Here is a 26,717-nt window from a genome sequence, read left to right as displayed (position 1 = left end):
CGGCCCGTTACCAAACGACTCACGGACTGGTACTGGTCCGAGGGTACCGCTGTTCTAACATATGCAAGCAAATAATATAAAAGCACTACAGCTGCTCTCTACATTTGAATCTCATCTTGGTTCCTTACACAAAGTAAACCGGCAGTCTAACCTGGAGGGGTTCCACGAGATGCAGCTGCAGCTGAGCTTGCAGGAGATCTCATGCTGCAGGGACCACTGACTCAGGTTCATCACATCGGGAGCCTCGTAGATCCTCACCACCCCGTCCGCAGAGCAGGTGGTCAGCATAAGACCCATGTGTTTAGGAGCAAACTTCACATCGGTCACTGACGTTCTACTGTCCACTAGCGTGGTTCTCTTAATCTAAAAAAGCCCAACATGAAACACTCAGGTGAAATCTAACAAACAGTTATGTTAAATGGGAAATGTAATGCAAGTGTACTAACCCAGTGGCTCAGTCCTCTCTGCTTGTCATTGGACTCTCCTACGATCTCCTCCCAAACAGCAGCTGTTCTGTCAAAGGAGCAAGAAGCTAGAACCTGTCCAAACTCTGGATGCGCCCAGGTCACTCGCCACACTGATCCACTGTGTGTCTGCACATAACAGCATTCATCTATTAACTCCATCGATACTTTGAATTTCATGCTGTGTTCATACTCAAAAACACAAACATAAAGTAATAAATAAAAAAGAAAAGGAAATTATGGTGGTTTACCTTCCAGCTGGCTGTGCAGTGCCACTCTCCGTTCTCACTTTTGTCCCAGACCTGAGTGAAATAAAATCACAACCTTGAATACTCCTCACGTGTCTGTGCACAATTATCACCGGTTTTGCACTGACATTTGTATGTACGTCCTTTATTATGTCGTCACATAATAAACACTACATCGATAGCTCTGTCGGAAAACTGCAGTGCTTAACTACACTACTATGCTATAGAGCTTATCTGTGGCCAGCCTAACTCGTGTGCTACAAGCACCAGAGCTAACAGACTAGCATATTAAACTGAGATAATTTCCCTCGAGTGTAAGAACCAGCGGAAGATTTCTCAAACAACCTCATGCCACGTCTGTCAACGACTGCAGGAAAACGAGTCAGTAATTTCAGTATGTAAGGTGAGAGTGTCGGTAATGTGGGCAAGGCTATCCTGCTAGCTATAACGGCTAATGCTAACATTAGCAAACTATGATGTACAGCTCACCTTGACACTTTGGTCGCTGGAGCAAGTCGCCATCCTCCGGCCGTGAAAATCATACGATACGTCATGAATTAGATCTTTATGATCTGCCGCGATACTACGCGCAACAAACATGATGACAACTATGTACCGGCAACTCTAGCTGGGACGATTAGCTGGCAGGCCTGTCATGTGTCTACTTGTGCTGTTTATTTGGCGGTAATGTGATTGTGTGTAGTACAAGCTATTGACCACACGGCGGCGCATGCACACAAATTTTAAGCAGCCCAATGCGACTTTGGGGTTCTTTATAAGAAGATAAAATATAACGAAAGTTATTCGGTGAAAAAGTGCTACAGCCAGAGTTACTTTGAACAGACAGATTAATAGGTTTATTAATACACAACTGCCAAAATAAATATAGCATGTAAAATACTGTCAAAGTTACCTCTTGCGCGGTTGCCAGGTTTGATCCAACTGACAGTTTTTTTTCTTCGCTAACTTTATTACTAAAAGTTAATTTCAAGTAACAATATTTAAACAGATTTGTGCAAAGGAATTTTGTAAAGGCAAAAAATAATAGTACTTAAAAACATTCAGTAGATTTATTGTGAAAGAACTTTTATGCGTTCAATAAGATTATTGCATTAATTAATTAAATTAATGCATTCATTGAAATACTGCAATATACCTTGTTTTTTTTGTTTTGTTTATTTGCTTGTTTTTAGTGTTTGAAATACGGCCAAAAGAATCTTCCAGTTAGAAACAACTGAATAGAACACTGACACACACACACACACACACACACTGTGTGTGTGTGTGTGTGTGTGTGTGTGTGTGTGTGTGTGTGTGTGTGTGTGTGTGTGTGTGTGTTTGCGGAAGACTGTGATGAACGCATATCTGGCAACCCGGGTCAGTCAGCGTGCAGGCAGGCCACAAGAGCAGGCAGCAAGCAAGCAAGCAGTATTGTGCCGGAGCAGCAGACTCCCCGCAGGGATTCCTAGGGTTACACACACTGCTGTTTAGATGGCTGACAGAAAGGAGTAAGTTGGTGAACGGTGCTGAAAACACTCTGAGATTATTCCGGCAAGTGTCCTGGTTCACTAACTACAACACAATGGAGCAAGAATTTCAAGACATTGATTCGTCGGGGAGATGGCAAAACCTTTACAATGTAAGTCGGGACACTGACCGGGCCTCTCTTGTTTCTATGACGATCGGTTGCTAACTAACTTAGCTAGCTAATTTGATAGCTATCAAGTTAGACACCACTTAGAGATTTTGGTCACTTTTCGTCCACGCTTTTAATTGTGTAAATTTCTACACTTCGCGACATGACTTCCAGGTTCTTTATACATATTGGAGTGCAATTGGTAAAGACGAATGAGTAACTAGCATTTCGCGCTAGCTGACTTCCGTAGCTGGAAAACGTGCATCGGCTCGATCTTCACTTCGGTTAGCTAATGCTGGCTGACGCTAGCAGACGTCAGCCGCAGTTTCTGAGAACTCATCAGGACTTCCACAGAAAAGCGTGTTGTGTTTTACCACGCAGCACAGCATTTCGTTTATAATATCTCTGTTCCGGTTAAACTTTGGCTATGACCCTGTAATGTGCAGCTGCGAACTATAAAGATACCATGTAACTAGAACTGTTTTTGTTTTTGTTATTTACACATCAGTGTTAATAAATTAAGAAGAAATGAACGTGCACACTTTATACATTTTTAGAAAATGTTTTTAAAAAACCCTTTTAAAACTTTTTTTGACAGGGAGCGGGGGGGGGGGGTATATATATAAAAAGTGCATGATAAGTAATTTCATAAAAGATCAAATTTCTTCCATGCTAACGTCAGGCTCCCAGTCCTACTGAGAATTAAAGTGGGATTAAACAGAAATGAGAATACTAATACTTAATTTAATTTCTTACCCATTTTAAGGATAATGTCGTTAGCATGATAATATATTTAAACCAATAGTGCTCATTGTACATAATGGTGCTTTTCAGTTCCATATGTTATTGGTTTATCTCTCAGTTCATTTCTAATACAAGTCCCAAGCTTGAATAAATGGGGAGGTTTAAGGAAGTCAAATATGCAGACCAAGAATACAGCATCGTCTTAGTACATCTATGCACTGAAACTGTACTTTGTGTACCACTAAAAATTACTTTTGCCACTAGTCTTATCCATGGTGCTGTAGCTCAGTGGCAGTGAGGGGACACGCCCCTGCTCACGACAGTATTCTTGGGAGTGTCAAAAATAATTTTTATTCTCTTTTATTCTTTTCTTGTCTCCAGTAAAACCGCTTCTGTTCCCCAGAATGAAATAATAATAGAACTGTGCTCGCCCTTTGGCCTTGCCCATGCAGACTGTGCTGTAAAAGGAAAACAACAGCCTGAGGCATTGCAGTAGATTAAGTTTGACAAATGACAATGAAAACAAAGCAGACCAGTTGTGATTAATTGAGTACAAAGGATTGAGGACCTTTGATCTCTGTATGGTTTTTCTTTTAATGTCATTACTGGTCACCACTCCAGTAAAACTGGATGCACATGAATTGAACAGGTTGTGTCACAGTTTCCTGTCGCTGTCAAAGCGATCCTTCTGAGTTCCTGTTTGGTTTCTCATCTGCAACAGGAGATCCGTAACCAAGCCAGTGAATATTCCTACAAAGTGGCAAAGCTTCCAGTGAATCGGAATCTGAACCGCTACAGAGATGTCAGCCCATGTGAGTGTTACGACAGTTAAGGCTCTCAGTGACGATATGTGCTGCCAAGAATGACGTAGTCATAATTGCTCTGTGATCTCTTGCTTGGTTTCAGACGATCACAGTCGGGTAAAACTTGAAAACTCTGAAAATGACTACATCAATGCAAGTTTAGTCGATGTGGAAGAAGCCCAAAGAGCTTACATTCTTTCTCAGGTATGTAGATTGTAGGACAAGCAGTGTACACTGAACTGTCTGCGCGGATATCTGTTGAACACATCTGCGTGCCGCTCAAAGGAAAATACACAGGATTTGAGTTTGGCATTTTGGTAGTTGTTCATGATCTCTGGATGTTATTTGTTTATGTGGATTTTCTACTTTTGCTTTGACAGGGCCCCTTGAGGAATACATGCGGCCATTTCTGGCTGATGATTTGGGAACAGAGTTGCAAAGCTGTTATAATGCTCAACAGAGTGATTGAAAAAGGATCTGTGAGTACACTGCAGCACCTTCTAATTATTATGTTCTGAAGTCCCCCTGCTGTTTAGGTTAGTTTGAAAGTTTGAGGAGACGTATCTTTATTTATTGATGTAGATATATTTGCTCATCCCAAAAGGTTTGAGATCAATTGTCTTTGTCATTCCTATTTCCACTGATGCTAAAATTCTGTGCATTTTACAAGATGAAATAGAATCCAAGATACGTTTTATTGTGTTTTCTTTCTAGTGTACCCACTTTTATCTGGTAGACTAAAAAGGATTTCAGCCCTGTCTTGGAGTTTTCAAAAAGATGATCAGATCTACTATAAAATTTAATTGGCTTGTTTTTCATGCATGTGCCATCTCTTCACCCACCACGTTTCATGAAATTCACTGTGGTAGGTGTAACCATGCTGACAGACAGATTGAGATGCAAAGAATGCCACAATTTTGAAAAAATGAATTGAAATACTGAAGAGCTGCACATGTTTAAATTCGTTATGGATCAAAGCCTAATTGAGATATTTTGGGCAGTTATCATGACTCAAATTCCTTTACTTGACAATGGGAAAAAAAATTAATTTCCTTACATTTAAAAAAAAAAAAGTCTAGTTTAAAATGTCTTTTTCTTGCTCTGTGGTGTTATACTTCATCAGAACTCTGTGTTTCCCAAGATTGTCTTAAGCTCTGTGGTCATGTTTTAAGTTGTACTGTATGTAAAGTTTCAGTTCTGTTGTTTCCATTTATTTGAAACTTTAACCACAGTTCCAGGAAAGTTAATGATTACTTAGTTTTGAATGTGTGTTTTGATTTTTCGTTTCACTTGTATTTGGATTTCATGTTTCAGTTTAGGTTTTACTCTCTAAAAAGGTTTCATTTTCAGTGAGGTTTCATTGTTGTGTGTTTCATTGCCTTTTTTTTTTTTTTAAGTTTCAGTAAACAGTTGTTTTTTTGTTTTTTTTTTCTCTCTCTCTCCACACTTTGGTTTTTAGTTGAGTTTAGTGTAGCTAACTATCATGGCCTTGGTGCCAAGAACAACCAATGGAAACTGGAAACAAGCTGTCAGGTACTTCGGTGTACAAGAACGTAATTAGTTGTTCTCTTTGCACACAGTTGATTTTCCGAATCCGAGGAATGGTGTACATATGTGCAACTGTTCTCAGTATTTAAGTCAGAAGTTCTTCAAATGGCTCGAGGCACATGACAGCCTATCCATGAGTAACTGAATGTATTTGTCTCAACAGGAAAAGTGCGCGCAATACTGGCCTACCACCGAGGAGCTACAGATGTCTTTCACAGACACAGGGTTTGTTGTGAGGCTACTGTCAGAGGAGGACCAATCCTATTTCACAATCAGATTGCTGGAACTGCAAAATACAAAGGTGAGTATGCAAGGGTGCCTATTGGTTAATAGCATCTCTCTTGAGTTTCAGCATGGTTTTAAGCACTGCTTAACCAGTCTCTTACCATTTAAGTGTAATAGCATGTAGCTGAAAAAAGACTGTGATTTCAGAGTGTGTAATGTTTTCCTAGTGACAAATCAGCTAAGTCATGCAGAACTATGTCTATACAATGCTCCAGTCTTGACCAAACATTATGCCTACCACAGACAGAGGAGTCGAGAGAGATCTATCACTTTCACTACACCACATGGCCTGACTTCGGTGTTCCAGAATCCCCTGCCTCCTTCCTCAACTTCCTCTTCAAGGTTCGGGAGTCTGGCTCGCTGGACCCGGAGCATGGGCCCTCAGTGGTGCACTGCAGCGCTGGGATTGGTCGCTCAGGGACCTTTGCCTTGGTGGATACCTGTCTAGTTTTGGTGAGAAGGGGAGTGGGGAAATGTCACTGATAGTCTGCCACTGTTAAAGAGAATTCTTTCGCAAGAGGTTCTCATTACAATGACTACAGTCTGATGATGGTAAGATGAGGCGTTCATGCTCTGATTGTACTTGTGTGCTGATAACGTGCTTACAGAGCAGTGTTGACGTGTAGGTATTCAGCGTGAGTGTGTAAAGTCTGGAATATTTTAACTGGAGCAGAGAAGAGGCCCTTAACTGATTATTTCTTGGGAAATCAGGTTTCTCAGGAATAACTCCTAAATTACCACAATTCCACATGTGTCTGCAACTATATGGAACTAAATTCCCAATTCTTATCATGTCTTGATGAGTTTTAAAGCTCTAAAAGCAAAAAAAAGATGAATCTTATTTCACTAGAAAGTTTTGCAAATTTCCTGTGGCTGTTTGACTTGTCCGTCGGCCTTGTTAAAATGATTTTTTTTTTTTTTTTTTTTTTTTGGCCAGCTGTTAGGTTAACCAGACCTTAAGTGCTGTAGGTCTTTCATTATTGTTCAACACTACACCAAAAGTAAGTAGTGGGTTGATCAGAAGGAGATCTTCAGCCTCTTCTATGAATCAAACTCAGCATATGCAGGATGTCTGTCCCTTATCTGATTTCAATTACCTAAAGATGGACAAGCAGGTTATCACCTGCAGGGCATTATCACCTTCATAAGTCAGCCCAGAATGATAAACTAACACAGGCAGAAAGCAACACCACTACAAATCCGTGATGTGTGAGTGTGATAGGAAAAGCCCTGTGCAGTAGTGCAATATTAAAAGTGCTGCATGAATGTATATGCACTTTTAAGTGCTTTGGGCAGTAAGACTGGATAAGTGCTATATTAATAAAGTCTAGCCTAAAAGGAGCAAGGAGAAAGAAAGGTGGCTAGAATGCACATAGGATTACAGTATTGTATTAAGACATGGAAGAATTCTCTAATCTGCATAGGGTCAAAGGTATTCATACGCACAAATCTACTAGTCCTAAAGATTCTGTAATATGTTTAAACTCTACAAGGCCAAGGGTTATAGACTTCTTCTTAGTGATCATGATTGCAGACAACTGGCAGTTTCTCTTTGGGGTGATTAAAATGATTTGTTTGGCAGCACTCATTGGACTGACCAGAACAATGGGAAATTTAGGGGAACTCAGTGAAGCTCTAAGAAGGAGAATTGTAGATTTAGACAAATTGGGAAGGTCCTTTTGAGCCAAAAAATTGCCAATTTTAAGATCATCGGTTCAAACAGTTATATGTAAGATCAAGTTGCTTGGATTTGTCACAACTTTTCCAAGAACTGCCATGAACTGGAAATTGCTGGAACACCAGCATCACTGTCCACAGTGAAGTCAGTTTTACGGAATCATGGACTAAGAGGATGCTGCTCATGAAAGTAGCTCCTGCTTCAAATTCAACACCTTCAGCCTTCTGGAGAAAAGTTTTATGGGGGCTGGTTTTGGGTTAGGTTTTGGAAACTTGAGCAAGAATTCCTTCAGAGCCTTGCCCTGCTTTTTAAACCCCAAATAGAAAATTTAAAAAAAAAATTAGTCTTCTGGCCCATCACCTCAAATAACCTTTGAATGTCACCCTGTGCATAAACAAACAAGGCTATCTGTCAGATGTTTTGTCCCGCTCCTTCCTAATAAAGCAACAAGCAAAAACAGCCTCTTTGCTCTTGTGGCTTTTAAAAGTTGTACAACAATGATGCTGTAAGAAAACATCAATCAGCCTTCAATGCTCCAAGCCCCACCTCAAAGGTTCCTGAACATTTAGAAAGTATGGGTGACCTGTGCACACCTCGGTGCCATGTTACCATCAACACCTTCATACTGCGGATAGAATTATGCCAGAGGAAAGTGAATCTGTCCCTGCTTGCGATATTTTTACTGGTCAAATTGACCATTCTATACAGGCTTTTTATATACCCATTGTACGTTAGGAAATTATCACATTTATTCTATGTCAGATATTAATTAGAAACCCTAAAGTGTAAAGCTGTCACAATGCAGGAGACACAACACACAAAAAAACAAGTGAATTCTAGTGGGAACTCTTTCTGTTCTCACTTCCTAGTCAGCTGGAAAGCACAGGTTTAAAGAGCCTGAAATTTCTGCCAGTTATTGTACGTGGTAAAAGCTCCCGTAAATAAAAACAGATTTTGTACACATCATTTTGCTCTGCTGTGTATTTAACTCACCTGTTAAATACGCAGTTTATGAGTTACGATTTGGAACAGCTAAAACATATTTCTTCCCAGCACTCACATCTTAAGCAGCATTAGACTCTGAGACAGGTTGGTAAGTTGTTTGGACATGCACCTTAAATCAAACCACTCTCTCACAGAAAGATTACCTCGATTTTTCTCAAATGTAATACATCTTTTGAAACTTCTCAATATTACAGCTCATGACTTCCTAAAGGAAAACAAAGGTGTGATATCCTGTGCACCTGATGTGATTCTCTATTAAGCGGTTATTCCATAAATGGGAAAATCTGTTTTTGCAGATGGAGAAGAGGAAAAACCGGTCATCAATGGACATACAAAAGGTGCTACTTGGCATGAGGGAATACCGCATGGGCCTGATCCAGACCCCTGACCAGCTCCGCTTTTCATACATGGCTGTCATTGAGGGAGCCAAGCTCATCCTGACAGACAACTCAGAAACACAGGTAGTCACAAGAATGATTGAAAGCTTGTAAAAGTCTGGTTCTAAATAAGCTTTTGTAATTTGTTATCTGACTTTCAGTAACCACCCAAAGAGCAGTGTTACTCCAATAAAAGACAGACGCATTGTTGTGGTTTCAAGTTTTGCTTTCAGTTTCGCTCAAAAGCCGGCATCAGACGCTATAAGAGGTGGCGATGACTGATTTTTGAATGTTTCTTTGACATTTTCTGGGAAAGTGAAGCTAATGATTTGAAAGCATTAAAGGGAAATGAGAAATTTTAAATGATATGCTGCACTTACGTTGAGAAACATTGGCTTGTATACAAGTATATTAGAATCATTCTGTTTTACTCCAGAGAAGTGAAAATAAACATAATAGTAAAGTTTAAGGTTACATGTGGGCTCTTGGTTTTCTACCATCCTTTCACGGTCTGGTTAGCTTGGAAACGGGTCTGGAAATTGCATTCTTTAAGGCATTAAAGTCTTAAGTTTTCAACTGTACATGCTGAAACCTGCAAAAATCCTGTCTAAATGTTCTCTTGCTGCATCGACACAAAATTGCCTTTGACGCAGACCGTATAAAACACAACCTCACAATAAAATGAAGTGATTACCAGAGTTTCAAGCCCTGCCAGCAGTAATTTTAAATGTTACAAACTTCCTAATTCCATTTCATTTTTTTGGAGTTTTTCTTCAGAGCCATCAGAAAGTGTCTAAAGTGGTGTGTGTGGGTGCTTTCCCATAACAATGAATAGGGCCTCTTTAATTTATAAGGTAACTGTCAAAATAATGGCCGACTCACTTGACAAACTAACTAGATCCTCACACTTGTTATGTAATGACTATACAGATGCTCTTTGATCATTTGCGTCTTGCAGGTGCCCTTTCTTTACCAGAATTTTACTTTTGCCACTTGCAAACTAAATGATGAGAATGTGAGCCAACATATTTAAAAATCAGGAATTTAAGCTTTTATTTTGGAAAAGGATCACTATTCTCGTCCTCTGTCATAAGCTGACAGTACACTGAAATTTTCCTTCTTGGTTGTCTCTGCATGTCATCCTCTTTGTTAGAACAAGCTGACACAGCTGTCCAGAGATGACCTGGAGCCAGATCTACCCCCTCCACCACCTCCACCTAGACCTCACCTTAACGACAGCAGACCCAACGGACCCCACCTAGAGTCTCAGGCCCCCTCAGGAGACAGGCTTGCAGGAGAGCCAGATGCCCAAGATCACAATAAGGCAGACAATTCTGGGCAGTAAGTAACAGTACTGAAGTTTGGCAGATTAAATATTAAGCGTTGAAATCTGCTGACTTGTTTCCATCCATGCGCTGAGATTCAGTTTATCTTTTTGAGCACATAGAAAAGAAAGAAATCAGATTTCACCCTTTTATTTGTTCATCTTTATAGTAAAGCTTTGGTACAGCAGTGACACAATTTGTGGGGATTAAAGTGAGTATTACCCTGTTGTTTATTGTTGGACTGCTGTACTCTCTGTCTTATTTCAGGGTCCGAAAGCGACACCGTGAGGAAAGGATTGCCAGCACAGCACAGAGGGTCCAACAAATGAAACAGAGACTGACAGAGTCTGAGAGGAAACAGGAGAAGTGGCAGTACTGGAGACCCATCCTGTTCAATGTCGGCGCCGGCGCCGGGGCTGTCTTGGCCATAAGCCTGCTGTACTGGATGTATTCCCAGTGAAGCACTGCGGGTCACTTAAAACGGACTCTTATTTTGCACCGGTACCTGAGATTAGGTACTTCTTCTCGACGTAGACTTAGACAGTAATATGTGCAGAATTGAGGGTATTTATTTCTCAAGGTCAAAATGCGGGAGCGCTAGATCAAACGAGCGTCTGTATATTTTTCATGTAAGATCGAAACAAAAAAAATAGTAACATCTCAGGATCTCGGTGCCAGCACGATGATTTAATTTCCTTTCCTTCTTGTCACTGCTCATGAATGTACTGTATCATAGCAAAAATGGCTTTGCAGAAACTTACTAAAGGTGCAGTACAAAGAGAAATATATAGTGACAGGTTTATTTTTACATTCTTTATTTGTAATAGTCAGATATGTGTCGATCAACACGTTTTACATTTTGCATTTCAGAGTGACTTGTGTTGACTTGTTCATCCTACTGTAGACTTGTAGGAAAACTCCAGAGCCAAGATTCAGCTGTAGGATTTTACTTTTCTTTAGTTTTAATGTAATATAATGAAATGCATGCATTCTGCGGTTTTCCAGACCACCACTTGTTCTTCCATTCACATTTAGCAGGGCATCTCAACACGGCCAGAAGAATATTTTTGTGTGAGTGGACACTTCCTTGCCAATGTTTCAGACTCGGCTAGAGTGGTTATTTTCTGTTATGTGCACACTTTTTTTTTTTGCCTGCCTTTGTTAGCTGCCACATGGATCATAAACGTTGCCCCTTAGCAAGTTATTTACCCACTGGATGGGTTGGTCTGTGTTTGTTCAGGTGATCACGCTGTTTTTGTTTTTTGTTGTTGTTTATTTTAAGAAACCAAAGCCTGTTTTTAGGAAGATAACAGTCAGACAAGCTCCTGATGATGAACCCTCGCATACTCCCCTCATGTCGAATGTATATTCTGTTGAATCTCTCTGTCATAACTGACACCTGTATTACAAAATGATGCTAGTACCGTTCTACATTCTGTCCGTGTTTTGAACCCACATGATCGCCGATTCGGTTTTCAATTGACTGGGACCAATCTAAAGCTACAATAGTGCAATTTAGAAGCTGAAGGAGAGCACCTTGGATTAAATTTAGAAGAGAGCGATGTCCTTGTGGGGTGGTTGAAAAAGCTTTTAATGTGCCTTGAAATGTGTTAAATACGGAAAGGAGGAAAAAAAGTGCGCTCCCAGAATATTTTTATTTTTTATTTTTTTGGTGTGTGCGATCAGTACAGAAAATTGTCGTGTCGCACGTAATGTGAGTAACATGTTTGCACTGCAATGACCAGATTAGAGGTGGTGTACAGTAACATGCGTCTGAGTTGATTGAACATTGAATGTGTCATTAGCATGTTTCGACTCCTGAAGTGAAATTTTTGATTGGCTACAGTAGAACATGGCTTTTATTTTATTATTATTGTTATTTTCTTATTTAACAATAATATAGTGTAACATTCCATTCATTTGTTTTCTGTGTACAGTTTTCAGGGGAGTTTTGTACACTGTTGAGCTGCAGTGTGGAACATGACAGAAGACTTTTGATGAGAAAAATGACAAAACCACAACAAAAACATTAAATACTTCATAAAAAATAAAATTTTCTTTTTTTTTCTTTTTTTTCTAAACAAAAATTTGCTTGCCTGTTCTTTAATTCTGTATCCGTAAAGCAGCTTACCCACAGCTCTTCCCACCCCACTCACTTTCTATGCTGTTACTCATAATTTCATTCTGACCATGAGCTAAATCAATGCAGACAGACTGGAGACCTCTCACTGTGGATTCCAGGAATTGATTCAATATTTCAAGAAGAGGCCATGCTCACATTGACTGCTGTAGTAATTTCATTTTCTCTTGTCTGGGACTGTGTGTGGTTTGTGTTGAATGTATTTTGTGCCTTTGCACTTATTTCAGCTTGTCTGTATGATGTTGGCTTGATCTCTTTTGTCGTTATATCGTACAGCTCCTCCTAATTCTGGTCGTTTTAGAGGTCGCCACAGCGAATCAACTGCGTCCGTCTCACACCGTCTAGCATCCTGCTCTGTCACACCAATCCTCTGCATCGCCTCCTTTCGTACACCCATGAACTTCCTCGGAGATCTTCCGCTCTAGCTTCCTTTTTGTCTGTGTCACCATCTCAAAGAGACGATATGTAAACCTCACTTTCAGTTTTGTTGCTGTCCTTTCACCCCTGATGACATTTATCTTCTACCCTGCCTGGACTCTGTTCCTCACCTCTCTTCTGCACTGTATTTTCACTCTCTCTACTACGGTACGATCATCTTTCCACCTGTTGCCCTCTCATTCACACTTGTATTTTGTGTTACTCCTGCTGACTTTAATCCTCTACAGTGCATACCACTACCTCTATGGGCTCTGGTCCACCTGCTTCCCAATCACACTACAGATCAGTGTCATCTGCAAACATCATAATCCGTGTAGACTCCTGCCTGACCTCAACTGTCAATATATGCCTATCGCCACTGCAAACAAGAAGGGGCACAGAGCAGATCCTTGATCGTTTGTAACTCCTACTGCATGCATCACCACTGTCTCATTGTCCTCATACATGTCCTGCACTACACACACACTTCTCTGGCCCTCTTGACTTCCTCATACAGTACCACAGTTCCTCTCTTGACGCTGTTTCTCTGGATCCACAAAGGCACAGTGAAGCTCCTGACCTCTATACTTCTCAATGATTACTCTTAATTACGTTTAAGAGTAATCATTCATCACATCTATAGTGCTCTTTCCCGGCATGAGGCCATACTGATGCTCACTGATCATCACCTATATTAACTTAGCTTCAGCAACTCTTTCCCATATCTTCATGGTAATGGCCCCATCAGCTTTATCCCTCTGTAGTTACTACAGCTATGCACATCACCCTTGTTCTTCCCCACCCTTGTTCTTGTGTCAAACAATCTGGTTAAAAAGTCCACTTTCTCCTAGACATCTCCATACCTCCACAGGTATGGTGTCTGGACCAACCGCCTTTCCACTCTGCATCCCCTTATAGCTGCCCTCCCATCCTCCTTACCAATCCTTGGCTCTTCCTGATTCACTGTCCTCCATCCATCCTCCTTTCTCTCTCATTTTCTTCATTCACCTGCTCCTCAAAGTACTCCTTCAGTCTTCTCAACTCCATTTCTTCACTTGTTAGCATATTTCTAAATCTGTCTTGAATCACTCTAACCTGCTATACATGCTTCCCAGCTCGATCTCTCTGCCTAGCCAGTCAGTCGTTTTGTCATCCATGAGTATTCAGTCTCACATACAACTTAAAACCTTACAGACCCAACTCCTCTTTGTACATCTGTTTTCTTCACCTTTCTTCATCCATTGAAGCCCCCTCCCGAGTGACACTCTCTACTCATTAACAGAATTTAAACAATAGGTCAAGAAATAATGCAACCATTTCACCATAAGTTTACTTTTCTTAAAACATTTAATTTTATTGATTTTTTTTTTTTTTTTTTACAGAGATTTTGCTCCCTACTGGGATAATTATAAGTACTTAGAAACGTACGGGTCATTTAATCTTACAAAGTTGCATTTAAATGTTTATTCCTTTGTCCAAAGCAGGTTATGCACACCGAATATACACGATATACATACTTTGATCCATTTATGTCTTGTCTTGGTAAGAAAGCGATACCACATACAAAAAAGCTACACATAAGAAATAGTAGCTATAATTTAAACTACAATTCAAGGGTCTTTCTCATGTCGTCGCAATTCGTGATGCGATTGGGGTACGTAAAAATATCCCTGAATAAAATTGGAAATAATTGGTGAGCAAAAATAAACTAAAACTACAATAAATATACCACCAAAAATACTTATATCGTGGTTTATATGTCGATTCTTATAAATCCTGTAACTTTAGAGCAAAATTGTCGAGGTATTGATTTTTTCCGGAGTATGGTGTCGGGCATCAGCGGAGAAACCTTCCCGCTCGCTTTTCCGCCACTGTTTAAACTGGTAGTTGTTGCTGTCAGAAAAGAAAATTTCTGCGAAAAATGGCGAATGCATACACGGTTCCATTATAGCTCATATAAGAAGAAACGGCGTTATTTAATGTTTCTACCACTACCCATGTCTAAGCCTGGCTAGTTAGCTTAGCCTAAAAAGCACAAATAATAGCAATAATGTCGCTGCCTCCAGAGAAAGCTTCCGAGCTGAAGCAAATCATTCACAACCATCTGCTCAAGGTGAGAAAACTACATAGATTTTATGGCAATTCGTGTTGTACACAATGTACAGTTGAATGCTGAAGTCCTTAAGCAGCATACAAATACACGGGTATTTTTCATGAACGGGGGAAGCTAGCTGTTTATAGTGGGCAAATAGATTTTTTTAATGTCACAAATGGCTATTTCCTTGCATTTGCACATCACAGAGAAATCTCATATTATCACCTAGTTGGTAAGATTGGCTGCACCATCTCTTTATACAGCATTATTTGAAGCACCGTAGGGAACCGCTGCTGTTTTCCAGCCAATATGAGCTACCTGTCAAGCCTCTATAAGCAGATAAAGTACAAATTCACACAGCACACAAGACCAATTTCGATCCTATATTTTCGATCGTACATTTATTGCTGTTTTGAATGAAAAATTGATTTAAAAAAAGTAATGAATGAGAAAAGATTTCGCATCAATAATGCACGGAATAGACGGTACTTATAGGTCTACTGATATAAAACATTTCCTGATGGGTTTGCCTTCATATTCACACTTCCCAAAGTCAGAGTTTAAATGGAAAGGACTGTTTTTAGAGGATGTTGAGAAAGCACAAACACATTTTTTAAGTAGGTGAAGGAATTTTGTTCTTCTGTTTGTCAGATGGATATCCATGGGAAGATCCGAGAGGTGCTGGCTGAGACTGTGAGGGATGATCAAGGTCCTGCACGTCGGTCTCTGTCTGAGGCAGATTTCCTGCGTGCTCTGCAGCGCAGAGGCATCATAGATGATATGATGAAAGATCTTCACTTTACTCAGGTTGCCCAGCTTTTTGGATGCAGTTTCAGACCTATTTTCCAGATTGGTTTTTAATATAGAAGTATTTTTCATTCCATCCATTCAAAAATCGAACATTTACAATGTATTGATCCCCTTGATAGCTACGTTTTACTTTCAAAGTTTGCCTTCAGTATGGATTAAACATATCTGTAATACAGTGTGTCAGTTCTGTCCCATCTTTTCTGACTGTTCTTTTTTTTTTTTTTTTTTCTGACTGTTCTGTCGTGTCGTTTTGGCGTGGTAGGAAGCCGGCACAGAAGCAGAAACAGGATCGCCTACAAAACCTGCTGCTCACTTTGTCGATAAAGATATCACTCATCTGAAAAAAAGTAAGAAACATTATTTGCAAACCAAGCAAATAATAATGTGATGCATAGACCGTTTTGCATAATATTATTCCTCTTCTGCTTTTCTCTTCTCAGCCAATATCGACCCATCAAGGCGATGTCTGTATCTCCAGGTGCTTGGAGGCAAAGCCTTTTTGGAGCATCTCCAGGAGCCGGATCCCTTACCTGGTCAGGTGTGTTCTACCTTCACACTCTACCTGCACTTCCGCAACCAGAGGTTTCGATCAAAGCCAGTGCCCTGTGCCTGTGAACCTGACCTCAAGGAGGGCTTCCTGTTAGAAATCCACAGAGACGGTATAGGTGTGTGTTAGCCACCACTGTTTGTGTCACTCACAAATACTGTTCTTATTGTATTGCTTAATAAACCATCTATGTACAGAGTATCATTTTACAATTTTTGTATTCCAGGGGAAAGTGGTAAGATGGCAGATGCGACCTCCATGCTGTCAATGTGTGACCCAGTGCACTTTGTGCTGATAAAAACAGACACCTCCAGTGAAACAATGCTTGTCTCATCCTACTTCCTGGACTGGAGGACTGTCCTAAGCTCGCCCAGTAGCAAGACCTGCTTTGCTGTAGAGCTGATGGGAGTTGGTGAGCAACAAACTCTCTGCACAAAGAGTTTCTAATGAAGGGTTCTTTTGATTTTATTTTTGAAAAACACAAGCAGAAGTCAAAAAATCATGCTGGATATCTAGCTGTATAGACCGGTTAATGTGTTGGTTGGAAATGAAAATTATCAACCTACAAAGTGCTGAATTCAAAGACACTCCCACAGTAAAAGTGAGAAAATGATGCGGCAGTGCTCTGGGGTGAGGTGCTCTATTGGATTTAGTTGAGCAGAGGGGCCAGTCAGTGGTATAAATTCCTTCGTCCTCCAGCCTCCATACTCTCACCCCATGAGGCTGGGCATTGTGTTGCACCAGGCGGAATCCATGACCCACTGTATCAGTGTGGGGTCTGACACTGGGGCCAGTGATTTCATCCTGATATCTGATGGCATTCAGGGTTCCGTTGCCTAGCCTGTAGAGGTCTGTGAAGATATGCCTCCCCTGACCATCACTCACTGACCACCAAACCAGTCATGCCGAATTATGTTACAGGTAGTATCATTCTCCAAACCCCTTTGCATCTGTCACATGTACTCAGGGTGAACCTGCTGTCATCTGTGAAAAACACAGGGGCCATTAGTGACCTGCTAAAGATAATTTTGTAGTTCTGGAGTGCTCATCCTGTTCCTCCTTGCATAAAGGAGCAGATACCGTCATGCTGATGGGTTAAGGATCTAAGGATGTCCAGCTGTCTTAGAGTAACTGCCTGTGTCCTGGAATGTCCTCCATGCTCTTGAGACTATGCTGGGAGACACATAAATCCTGACAGGGGTTATTGATGTGGAGGAGTTGGACTAACTGCGACCTCTGTAGGGTCCAGGTATCACCTCATGCTATCAGCAGTGACACTGACACTAACCAAAGCAAAACCAGTGAAAAACAGTCAAAAAAAGATGAGGAGGGAAAACATGTCAGTGGATTATACCTGTAAAATTATTCCTATTTTGGGGGTTGTCTCACTGCTGCCCCTCCAGTGCACCTGTTAATTTCAGTAGCATCAAAGCAGCTGAAACGGATGAACAATCACCTCTGCTACTTAACTGACAACATCAATATCCTGAAGGTTGAACTCACTTGATGCTATACTAATTAAAACATTCTTGTAATTTTATGAGTAGTTTATAATGGAGTGTAGGTTATATAATTCCAATTACATGGGATATAGTAAGGGTGGGACATAATATCAGTATGGTAACATTCTGTTGTTCCTCCTGTGATACATTACCCTTAGACTTGGACTCAAATATCAATGTCTGCAGACACCCCAATTACTGATCTGCCAGTCTGACTTCTCAGAGTCACTACTGCATGGAGCTATGATGTGGAAAAAGAATAATACAGTGTAAAAGTGGCAGAGAGCTAAATCAATGCAATGACACATTTTAAAATTGAATAATGGTGATGGTACACCTACAGAAACACGATTTACATGGGGTCAATATTTAAAAGGGCCACTTAGTAACTTTTTAAGACAGCAGTGTTTTTAACTGAATGCTGCATTTATTTAATCATGCTTCAAGATTTGAGTCTTTAGATGGATTTTATGACTAGGTCTCTGCTGTGCAGGAACACAAGCCCTCCAGAATTAGCACCCCAAGTACTGTCCTAATGCGTATATATAAGCCAGTGTAGTTTGTGTACCACTCATGCTGGAAGAAAAGTCTGGAAACACAAAAACCTTTGGAAAACTTGAAGAAAATTTGATTGGTAATGTCTGATACTCTTAAACATGAGGCCATACTGATGCTCACTGATCATCACCTATATTAACTTAGCTTCAGCAACTCTTTCCCATATCTTCATGGTAATGGCCCCATCAGCTTTATCCCTAGTTACTACAGCTATGCACATCACGCTTGTTCTTCCCCACCCGTGTTCTTGTGTTAAACAATCTGGTTAAAAAGTCCACTTTCTCCTAGACATCTCCATACCTCCACAGGTATGGTGTCTGGACCAACTGCCTTTCCACTCTGCATCCCCTTATAGCTGCCCTCCCATCCTCCTTACCAATCCTTGGCTCTTCCTGATTCACTGTCCTCCATCCATCCTCCTTTCTCTCTCATTTTCTTCATTCATCTGTTCCTCAAAGTACTCCTTCAGTCTTCTCAACTCCATTTCTTCACTTGTTAGCATATTTCTAAATCTGTCTTGAATCACTCTAACCTGCTATACATGCTTCCCAGCTCGATCTCTCTGCCTAGCCAGTCAGTCGTTTTGTCATCCATGAGTATTCAGTCTCACATACAACTTAAAACCTTACAGACCCAACTCCTCTTTGTACATCTGTTTTCTTCACCTTTCTTCATCCATTGAAGCCCCCTCCCGAGTGACACTCTCTACTCATTAACAGAATTTAAACAATAGGTCAAGAAATAATGCATATTCACCATAAGTTTACTTTTCTTAAAACATTTAATTTGATTGATTTTTTTTTTTTACAGAAATCTTGCTCCCTACTGGGATAATTATAAGTACTTAGAAACGTACGGGTCATTTAATCTTACATTTAATGATAAAACTTTGACTTTACAAATTACAAACCTGGCAATTTTGCTTTTTGCTTGTTTTTCTGGCAACATCTTTAAGTAAAGAGTGTGTTTGTCACCAGGAAGTGAATCCAAAGTCCCAGCTGGTGTTTTGACAGTCAGCCTGGAGCTCTACCCTCCTCTCCCAGAGATTCTGAGTGCTGACATCATCAGCACACAGGTCAGCATCTATTTATTCCTCTGTTTCATTATTCATAAATCAATCTCCGTGAACTACCAGTGACTCATTACAACAGAATCCCATTAATGCTTTTTAAGAATCAGTCGTCCTCAGAGTGGAGATAAAGAGGCTGTAAAAGAAACATCACAGCCTTCGTTGTGAGGGAGTGATGTCACTGTGTTTTTCATTTAGCAATCACTGGAGAGGCAGAGGGCGGCCGAGAAGGAGAGGCTCTTCTTGGTTTATGCCAAACAGTGGTGGAGGGAGTTCCTGGAGATCCGTCCGTCAAATCAGACCAAGCTGGTCAAGATTTTTGCACAGGTTTGTCTATCGTATTGACACCCCCACCCCGCGCATTTCATCACTTTATTGGTTGATTTGTGTTTTTAAAAGGAAGCATCTGTGCTCATTCTATTAACATCAAAACCAGTTCACCAAATATTTCATGTCATCTTCTTGGCCTTTCCTTTCCTCTGGGTGTGTGTCTGCACACTCTGCAGGATGAGAATGGCGTCAACAGGCCAGTTTGCTCCTACGTACGTGTCCTCCGGGCGGGCCGCCTCCTGGAGAGCCCTCGGCAGGCGGCCCGCTTCGTCAGCCTTCTAGCCCACGAGAAGGCTCCGGTGGTGGGAGGAGGAGGCAAGCAGGAGCAGTGGTGCACATTAATGGCTTTCCTGTGTCGAGGGAAGGTAAGGAGAGGTTCCCGGCCACTTGGCAGCCTCAGAGTAGGAATGATTCATTTTCCAAGACAGTGCATCCTCTGTACTGTTAGATCTCTTATTGTCACAGATCAAAACAATGGCAGATAATTACATCTGTTACCAAAGTTCCAGTAAACTGATATGTTACTTTTTTCTTCTAAATTAAATTCGTCATTTATCTGCCACTCACTGGGACTGTACTCAGATCTCATGAAGTAGAAAAGCCATTAAACACTAAATAAATCCTGGGATGTGATGCGACAAGTCAAGCGAGACAGTTCCTAAAGTTCTAGCTGTACTATTATGTTTTGGGCTTTAGTTAATGTTTACTCCAAGTTATCTTCAAGCAAGTCCAAGGCAAAGTCTAGATCTAAAAACAGTGCGCCACCATGCAAACGATGGTATCACTCGGCTGCTATTCAAGAGCTTGCTGATGCAAATAGACTGTGTTTCAGCTGATAAAAATGACAAATGAATGCTTCAAAAGGGGATGCATTGTTTCATGTAAATCACATACTGATGTGTTAAAAGAAAGAAACTCTGCATCAAAATGTCAGACTTCTTTTTCAGCACAGTGAAGCAAATCACGAGTTCACATATCTTTGGCAGGACATAGGTTTTTATCCACAACATACCAGCTGATAATGTCCTGCATTTGTCTGTTAAATTGAGACCTCCAAAAAACCAAACAGTATAGCTCTGCTGTGACGATGTTAGGTAGAAAGCAATTGGCTGAAAAGGAAGGGGAACAACAGTGGAGCTCACTGGCCTGATTTTAGGCTTGTGTGAGGAACCTCTACGTAACCCACAAAGTGGATGATGTTGTGCAGGTGCATTATGTGTTTTATATGCGTTGTTGACATAGCTGCTGCTTAGATTTCCCACTGAAGCATAAATTCTAGTAAAGGAGATGATCAGTGATAAAAAAGGCACATAGACATTGTCTTGGATAATTTTGCACTTTCACACTTTTTCACTTCACTACAAAATATCTTGGTATATTAGGAGTTTGGTATGGTGGTTAGCACTGTTGCCCCACAGCAAGACAGTTCTGAGTTTGAATCCACGATCAATGGATCCTTTCTGTGTGCAGTTTGCATTTTCTCCCTGCAACTATGTGGGGACTCGGGCTTCTAGTTAGTGGTGTTAGGGTAATTGGTGATTGTTTGGGTGGTTGTCTCTGGGTTAGACTGGCGACATGATAAGTGGAAAAAGATTAATGGACTTGTGGGCTAAGCTAAAGGACAGCAAAAGTACCAAACCAAAGAAACATTTGTGTTTTTCCAAATGTTTTTGACACTTTCACCTTGTGGCATTTGAAGCTAGTTAAGTAAAATACAAGTATTAAAATAAGGAGCTGGATTGAGCACTTTCAAGTGAATAGAATTAACACAGTTGCATGCACACACACACACGCGCGCACACACACACAAACAACCTAGCCTCACGTGATCTCAGTCATTTTCCTCTGGCTACACTGTACATTTTCAGTGAAGTCACAGGTTTGCGTTGCGTTGGCCCCTAAAAGTAAAGTTTTGTTCCACAATCACAGAGCTTGATTTGGCCACGTTTACGCTAACCGCATTTCCGAGTAAGGCTGACTGTGTGGTTTCTGAGAAAGAAGGATTTGTGCACAGTTGACTGACTGCTGCATTCTCATTTCTCGACTAGATAGCGGGGAATTTCCCAGACCACCACGGGATAAATGTTCCCTGCCTCTTCTCTGTGTGAGCGGCTGGCAAGACAGACACAACACAACTCTCACAAAGTGGCCCTTGTCAGCTGTGATTTACGAGTTTCATTTGAGGGAAAATTAATTTAGCCTCATCAGTCCTGCTCAGCCTGTTCCGATGCTGCCGTCCATATTAGCACTTCTGGGGAACATCTATCATTCTGACTTGCCCGTAGCCCGAGCCAGCACGCAGCAGCAACAGTCCCCAGCTCAACCCAGGCTTCTTTACAGGAAAACTTGTACGAATGAAACAAGAGTTGCTTACTGTCATGGACAATTTAATGACTCCAGAGCTTATTTCCTCTCCAGGAGGCTTCTTCTTTGAATTGGGTACTTCTGAGAAAGGCTAACAGTGTAGCGAGAACAAGATATTGTGTTTTGTTTAAAGAGACTCTTGTACTGACATGAGGAATTAGGCAAGGTCGGTGTGAAAACAGAATTCTGTCTGCTTAAATATCAGCATGAAATTAGCCACATGCAGCCAATGTGAGTTTAGGCCACACCTACACTTGTTCTGCTGTAGGAGATTCCAGCAGAGTGTAAATGCTGGTGGGAATGAAGAAACCAAGCTGTCACTGAGTTGAATTTAAATGCATAACAAGGACTTTACAAGGCTGTAATCAAGTTGGCTGCCAGAGACACTCGTGAGATTAGCTTCAATGAACGGGAGTTTGTGGGACTTGGATTGGATTAAATAAAAAAGATAATTATTTGAAACGTCTTTTAGATTAATAAAATAAACAAAAATGCATTTCATGATCCTTTTTACCAACTCCTATATGCCCAACATGCTCCACCTCTTTGTTTTTTCTTCTCTAAGTTATCTCCCAAAAATCTGAAGTATTCTGTCAGTGGATCCTGACATCATCACTTAGGGATTCATGATGTGGTGTTAACCTGAAACAGGAACTACAAGAGGCGCTGAATTTGTCGTTAAATCGAAGCAGGAAATTGCATGGCAATAAATTCCCTGCAGCTGCTCGCATCATGTGGGAAATTTAAATGGCAACAAATACAAAAACAGAAAAATCTTAAGAAAATGAGCTATATTTATTTTCTTCTTCTATAAAAACAAAAAGATTCAAGAAGAATTATTTAAGAAGAATTAGATATTATAATATGTTGGAATCAAAGCTTCAATGATTTGGAATTAAATTTGTATTGTTTGGGTTTAAAGCCACAATATTTTTTATAGCTTTAATGTTTTAAAATCAAGTCTTAAGGTTGTTTGACAAAATAGTTAAAACATGTTGAGAATAAAGCTGAAAGGTTGCAAGGTTTTAAAGGGAAAGGTTTTAATATTTTAAGAGTAAAGGTACATTTTTGGGAATAAAATTAATGTTACGATATTCTGAGAAAACAGTTGTAACATCTCAGATTTGAAGCAGTAAAATGTTGTTCTTAATACTTCGAGATTAAAGCTTAAATCTTTCCAGATTCAACTTGTGTGTCGTGCAGCCTTAGAGATAGAAACAGAGGCCCTGTTGAACATGGCAGTTCATTCTCCAGCCACTCACTAGCTTTCTGTGATTTCAACTACATCTCATGATCTTCTGAGAGGGGAGCGTGCTGGAGGCTCTCTGTTTTGAGAAGTCACATCAGGATTAACATATGACCTAACTGAACCAGAAGACAAAAATGAACATTTCTCTTAAAACACAACAAACAACGGACTAATGTGATGAAGATATTTAGTTCACTTTAAACTACCCAACAGATCCCAGCATAACCCTCTGTCCTCCACAGGGGGACTGTGAGGATCACGCCACCCTGCTGTGCAGCCTCCAGCTGGGTTTTGGCATGGATGCATACGTGTGTGTGGGCACCAAAGCCAAAGGAGTGCCACATGCCTGGGTCCTGACCCGTGGTACTGACGGGAGCATCACTTTCTGGGAAAGCCTGACAGCGCACCGGTCTGTTTTTTTGTTAATATAGTTAACAAATAAGCAAAGTAACTCACCCCCTTTCACGAGACCTTTGAGGGTCAGATTTAAACAGGACTTTTGTCAAAGGAAGTACAGCATAATTAATTATCAGGAAATGAAATTAGTTACTTTGGAGAGGATACCACTCTGTTATAAAAAAGGAAAAGGTTGTCTTCTCTTCTCGGTATCCCCTTTAACTAAAACCAGACACAGTCTGAGTTACAGTGAGCTTTTTGTGTTTGCCTCACTTACTTCATTAAACGGTCTTTGTGCGTTAGTCAGCAGGATCTCTTGGAATCCCATGAGTGGATTTCTATGAAAGTTGGGGGCCAGGCTTTGAGCCAAGGAACAATTGATTACATTTTAGTGTTTCTTAAGCTCTTCCTCACCATGAAGCACTGGCCTAATGGAGCATGTTTTTCATTAGTTTGAATATCTGAGCTTAATATGATGTGAATTAAAGGATATATGAAGGACAAGGACATATGAACAATTTGTCACATTTATTTTACGTTATTTAAGAATCATGTACATCTTAAATATGAGAAGGTCAAGGAAGCTGCCTAAAATTAAAAAAAGAGAACAGACCAGACATTTCTCACTGAGTAATATTAGTGTTTTGTTTCATTTCGTAATACTTTTCTTTGCATTTCTTGCGTGTGATCAGATACCTCCACCGTCCTATAGATCCAGATGCTCCACCTCTGGCTCCCCAGCCTAAACCTTCCTACCCGTACCGAACTGTGGGATGTGTCTTCAACCACCAGACCTTCCTTGCCAACTGTCAGCCCTCTGATGCTGTGGAGCTCTGTGTATTTGACTTCCAGGTAATATAATGCACATCCGTTTTGGAGGTATGGCTGGAGGATAGCCATATTATATTGCTTTCCGTGCTCAATTGTTGTATTTATTAATAAGAAAATGACTGTAGCGATTAAAGAGTGCCAGAGAAATATCATTACGCTATTCACATTTGTTTCGTTGGCAGGTGTTGTCTTAACGGTTCACATTTGGCAAATGAGCCTCAATATGAAAATCCTGCCGCAATATCAGATTGGCCAACGTAGAAAACCTAATCAAATAAGTACTGGTGATTTTTAGGCAGACAGAGGGCAAAGGTAGCCTGGAGCGGGGTCCTGTGGGCACAGAGCTCACTGGAAGATTGCCATCTTCAATCAACAGAACAGGAGCCAGTTTGCGGGGAAGGAAATTGAATCTGTAACAGTTTCATTCATCAGCAACTCCCATTCTGTCACGCTGGCCTAAAGCAAAGCACCCAGTGGACAATGTAGTGGGTCTGTGTGAATGAGATTATCAGCTAAATGCCTCTTTTTCTTCCCCCTACCTGATTTTCTTCAGAATCAGTCACGGTGGAAAGCAATGAGTGAAGAGGCTCTGAAGTCTGTTTGTGCTCCAGGCTCCACCACCTCTCTGCCCCCTCTGCCTCCGCTCTGCTCCCCGTCTCTGGATCCAGCTGCAGCCAGCAACCAGCTGGAGCTGGAGATGCGCTACCTGGTATCTGAGCATAGGAAGGTAAAACACAGTGATGGAGTTGTTGGATGGTGGTAAACTCACCTGCACTCTAGAAAGAGGCCTGATCAGAGCACTGAGACAGATGAGAACACTGATAATTCTTTGAAACATCAAAATATGAATAAGTCATGATGTATGTCATTTAAACATCACTTATATTTACATTGAAGAGATGAAAACAAAAATGCCAGATGACCATTATAACCTTATTTCACCTTTGGTATATAAGTGAACCATACCTTTGCTGTGTAGTTGACTGTAGTGTAACAGTTACTGAGGAATGTATCCACTCTGTGGGGTGCTCTCCTCCAGGACCTGGATCTTGCGACAGTGTGGGACGACCACCTGTCCTACCTGCTGTCCTCAGCTCTGTCAGCCTATGAGCTGGAACGCTGCACCGGTGTCTCCTGCGGCAACGAGGAGTTCCAGGACGCCGTGAGGAGGGCCGTGCCAGACGGACACACTTTCAAAGGCTTCCCTATACACTTTCTTCACCGTAACGCTCGTCGGGCCTTTGCCACCTGCCTCAGGTAATATACAACTAAACTAAATGTTAAAATATCACAACTAGAGAACAAAGCTGTATGAAAACTTCAATGACTTTTGAAAGGTTGCCAGTGATTATGTGGCCTCGAAGCCCAAACTTTTGCACAGTACTTCAGGCTCATCTTTACCTGTGGCTTTCCTGTTGAGGGTGTAAGAGACTGAAGTGCTGCACACATGTCTATGTTCTAATAGTGTCAGTATTGAGTAATAAATGATGCGCACACCATCTACTCTAAAGCATGATGGGAAATAGCCTCGAAATAAAAAGTGACCCTGTAAGACCCTGTCTTTTCCACAACATATACTGTAACAGTTTCACATGTTATACCTCCTGCCAGAGCTGAGAACACGAATATGATCACGAAAATAATAGACTCAAAAGTCATGCAGTTACTTCCTGCCTCTGTCATAGACAGGTTTCTAGATAACCTGCGCACATTCACAAACACTCAGCCTTCAGTTTTGTCCCTTTGTCACAAACAATCCAGAATATTAAACTGGTTTTATTCCCTGAATATTTTTCTCACACATTATTTTGCGTTCCATGCTCTGAATGTCTTATTTTTCATCCAGGTCCCCCTTCTGTGAGGAGATAGTGTGTTGTCGTGGCGATCACGTGAGGCTGGCTGTCCGCGTTCGGGTGTTCGTTTATCCCGAGAACGCGTGCGCAGTGTGGATCATGTTTGCCTGTAAATACCGTTCTGTACTCTGACCAGCAGATGGATGGCGCCCAGGAAACCCCGGCCTGTGTTGCACTTTGACCCCACACTGGATTTTAGGACACGACAGGGACACACCGGGACTCACAATGAGACTAAATTGATATTAAGCTCTACTATTGCACAGACATGTTTGTGGCTCTGCTTTGATGGTTGGGCCTTTATTTTGTAGTGGACTCATTTGTACAGACTTTTACATTATTTATTTTTGCAAATAAACCCACCTTTGTTTATCCTGCTGTGCATTTTTTACATGCTTTATTAAAGACATTTAAACCTGTGTCACAAACACGAACGTTTTACT

The 26,717-nt window shown here is 40.9% G+C and overlaps 3 protein-coding genes across 6 annotated transcripts in view; 2 read left to right on the top strand and 1 right to left on the bottom strand.

The window, feature by feature from the left end:
• The window catches only part of LOC102303453 (SEH1-like (S. cerevisiae)), a 16,652-nt gene extending 15,233 nt beyond the window's left edge, over positions 1-1,419 (bottom strand). For 3 of the 4 annotated variants that reach the window (XM_042224161.1, XM_042224162.1, XM_042224163.1), the window contains exons 1-4: positions 1,202-1,418; positions 716-766; positions 447-593; positions 152-363 (exon numbers count right to left, since the gene is read on the bottom strand). In XM_042224161.1, coding sequence (XP_042080095.1) covers positions 152-363; positions 447-593; positions 716-766; positions 1,202-1,312 — 521 coding nt within the window. In that variant the 5' untranslated portion in view covers positions 1,313-1,418. Of the gene's footprint in view, positions 1-151; positions 364-446; positions 594-715; positions 767-1,201 lie in introns of all 4 variants that reach the window. The other variant, XM_042224160.1, reaches the window with a different exon arrangement.
• Positions 1,420-6,113: 4,694 nt separating this feature from the next.
• Positions 6,114-12,154, top strand: LOC102303768 (tyrosine-protein phosphatase non-receptor type 4; the record flags this gene model as incomplete). The annotated part of the gene is given in 4 exon segments (XM_014336118.1): positions 6,114-6,181; positions 8,708-8,872; positions 9,942-10,129; positions 10,381-12,154. Coding segments are annotated over 4 exon segments (614 nt in total), but the record flags the coding sequence as incomplete, so codon positions are not given.
• A 2,350-nt stretch (positions 12,155-14,504) lies between these two features.
• On the top strand, positions 14,505-26,412 carry cep76 (centrosomal protein 76). Its single transcript, XM_005930209.3, has 13 exons — positions 14,505-14,783; positions 15,417-15,572; positions 15,838-15,922; positions 16,016-16,240; positions 16,349-16,534; positions 19,160-19,257; positions 19,450-19,578; positions 19,758-19,946; positions 23,437-23,603; positions 24,283-24,442; positions 24,975-25,148; positions 25,461-25,678; positions 26,268-26,412. Exons 1-13 carry the CDS (start codon positions 14,721-14,723, stop codon positions 26,404-26,406), a joined length of 1,989 nt encoding a protein of 662 aa, XP_005930271.1. The 5' UTR covers positions 14,505-14,720; the 3' UTR covers positions 26,407-26,412.
• Positions 26,413-26,717: the final 305 nt, after the last annotated feature.

The sequence above is a fragment of the Haplochromis burtoni genome, unplaced genomic scaffold, assembly GCF_018398535.1.
Source record: "Haplochromis burtoni strain Fernald_Lab_line unplaced genomic scaffold, NCSU_Asbu1 Contig_130, whole genome shotgun sequence".
Lineage (NCBI taxonomy): Eukaryota > Metazoa > Chordata > Actinopteri > Cichliformes > Cichlidae > Haplochromis > Haplochromis burtoni.
Note: the sequence above shows the minus strand (reverse complement) of the source record. Positions and strands in the feature narration are given on the sequence as shown.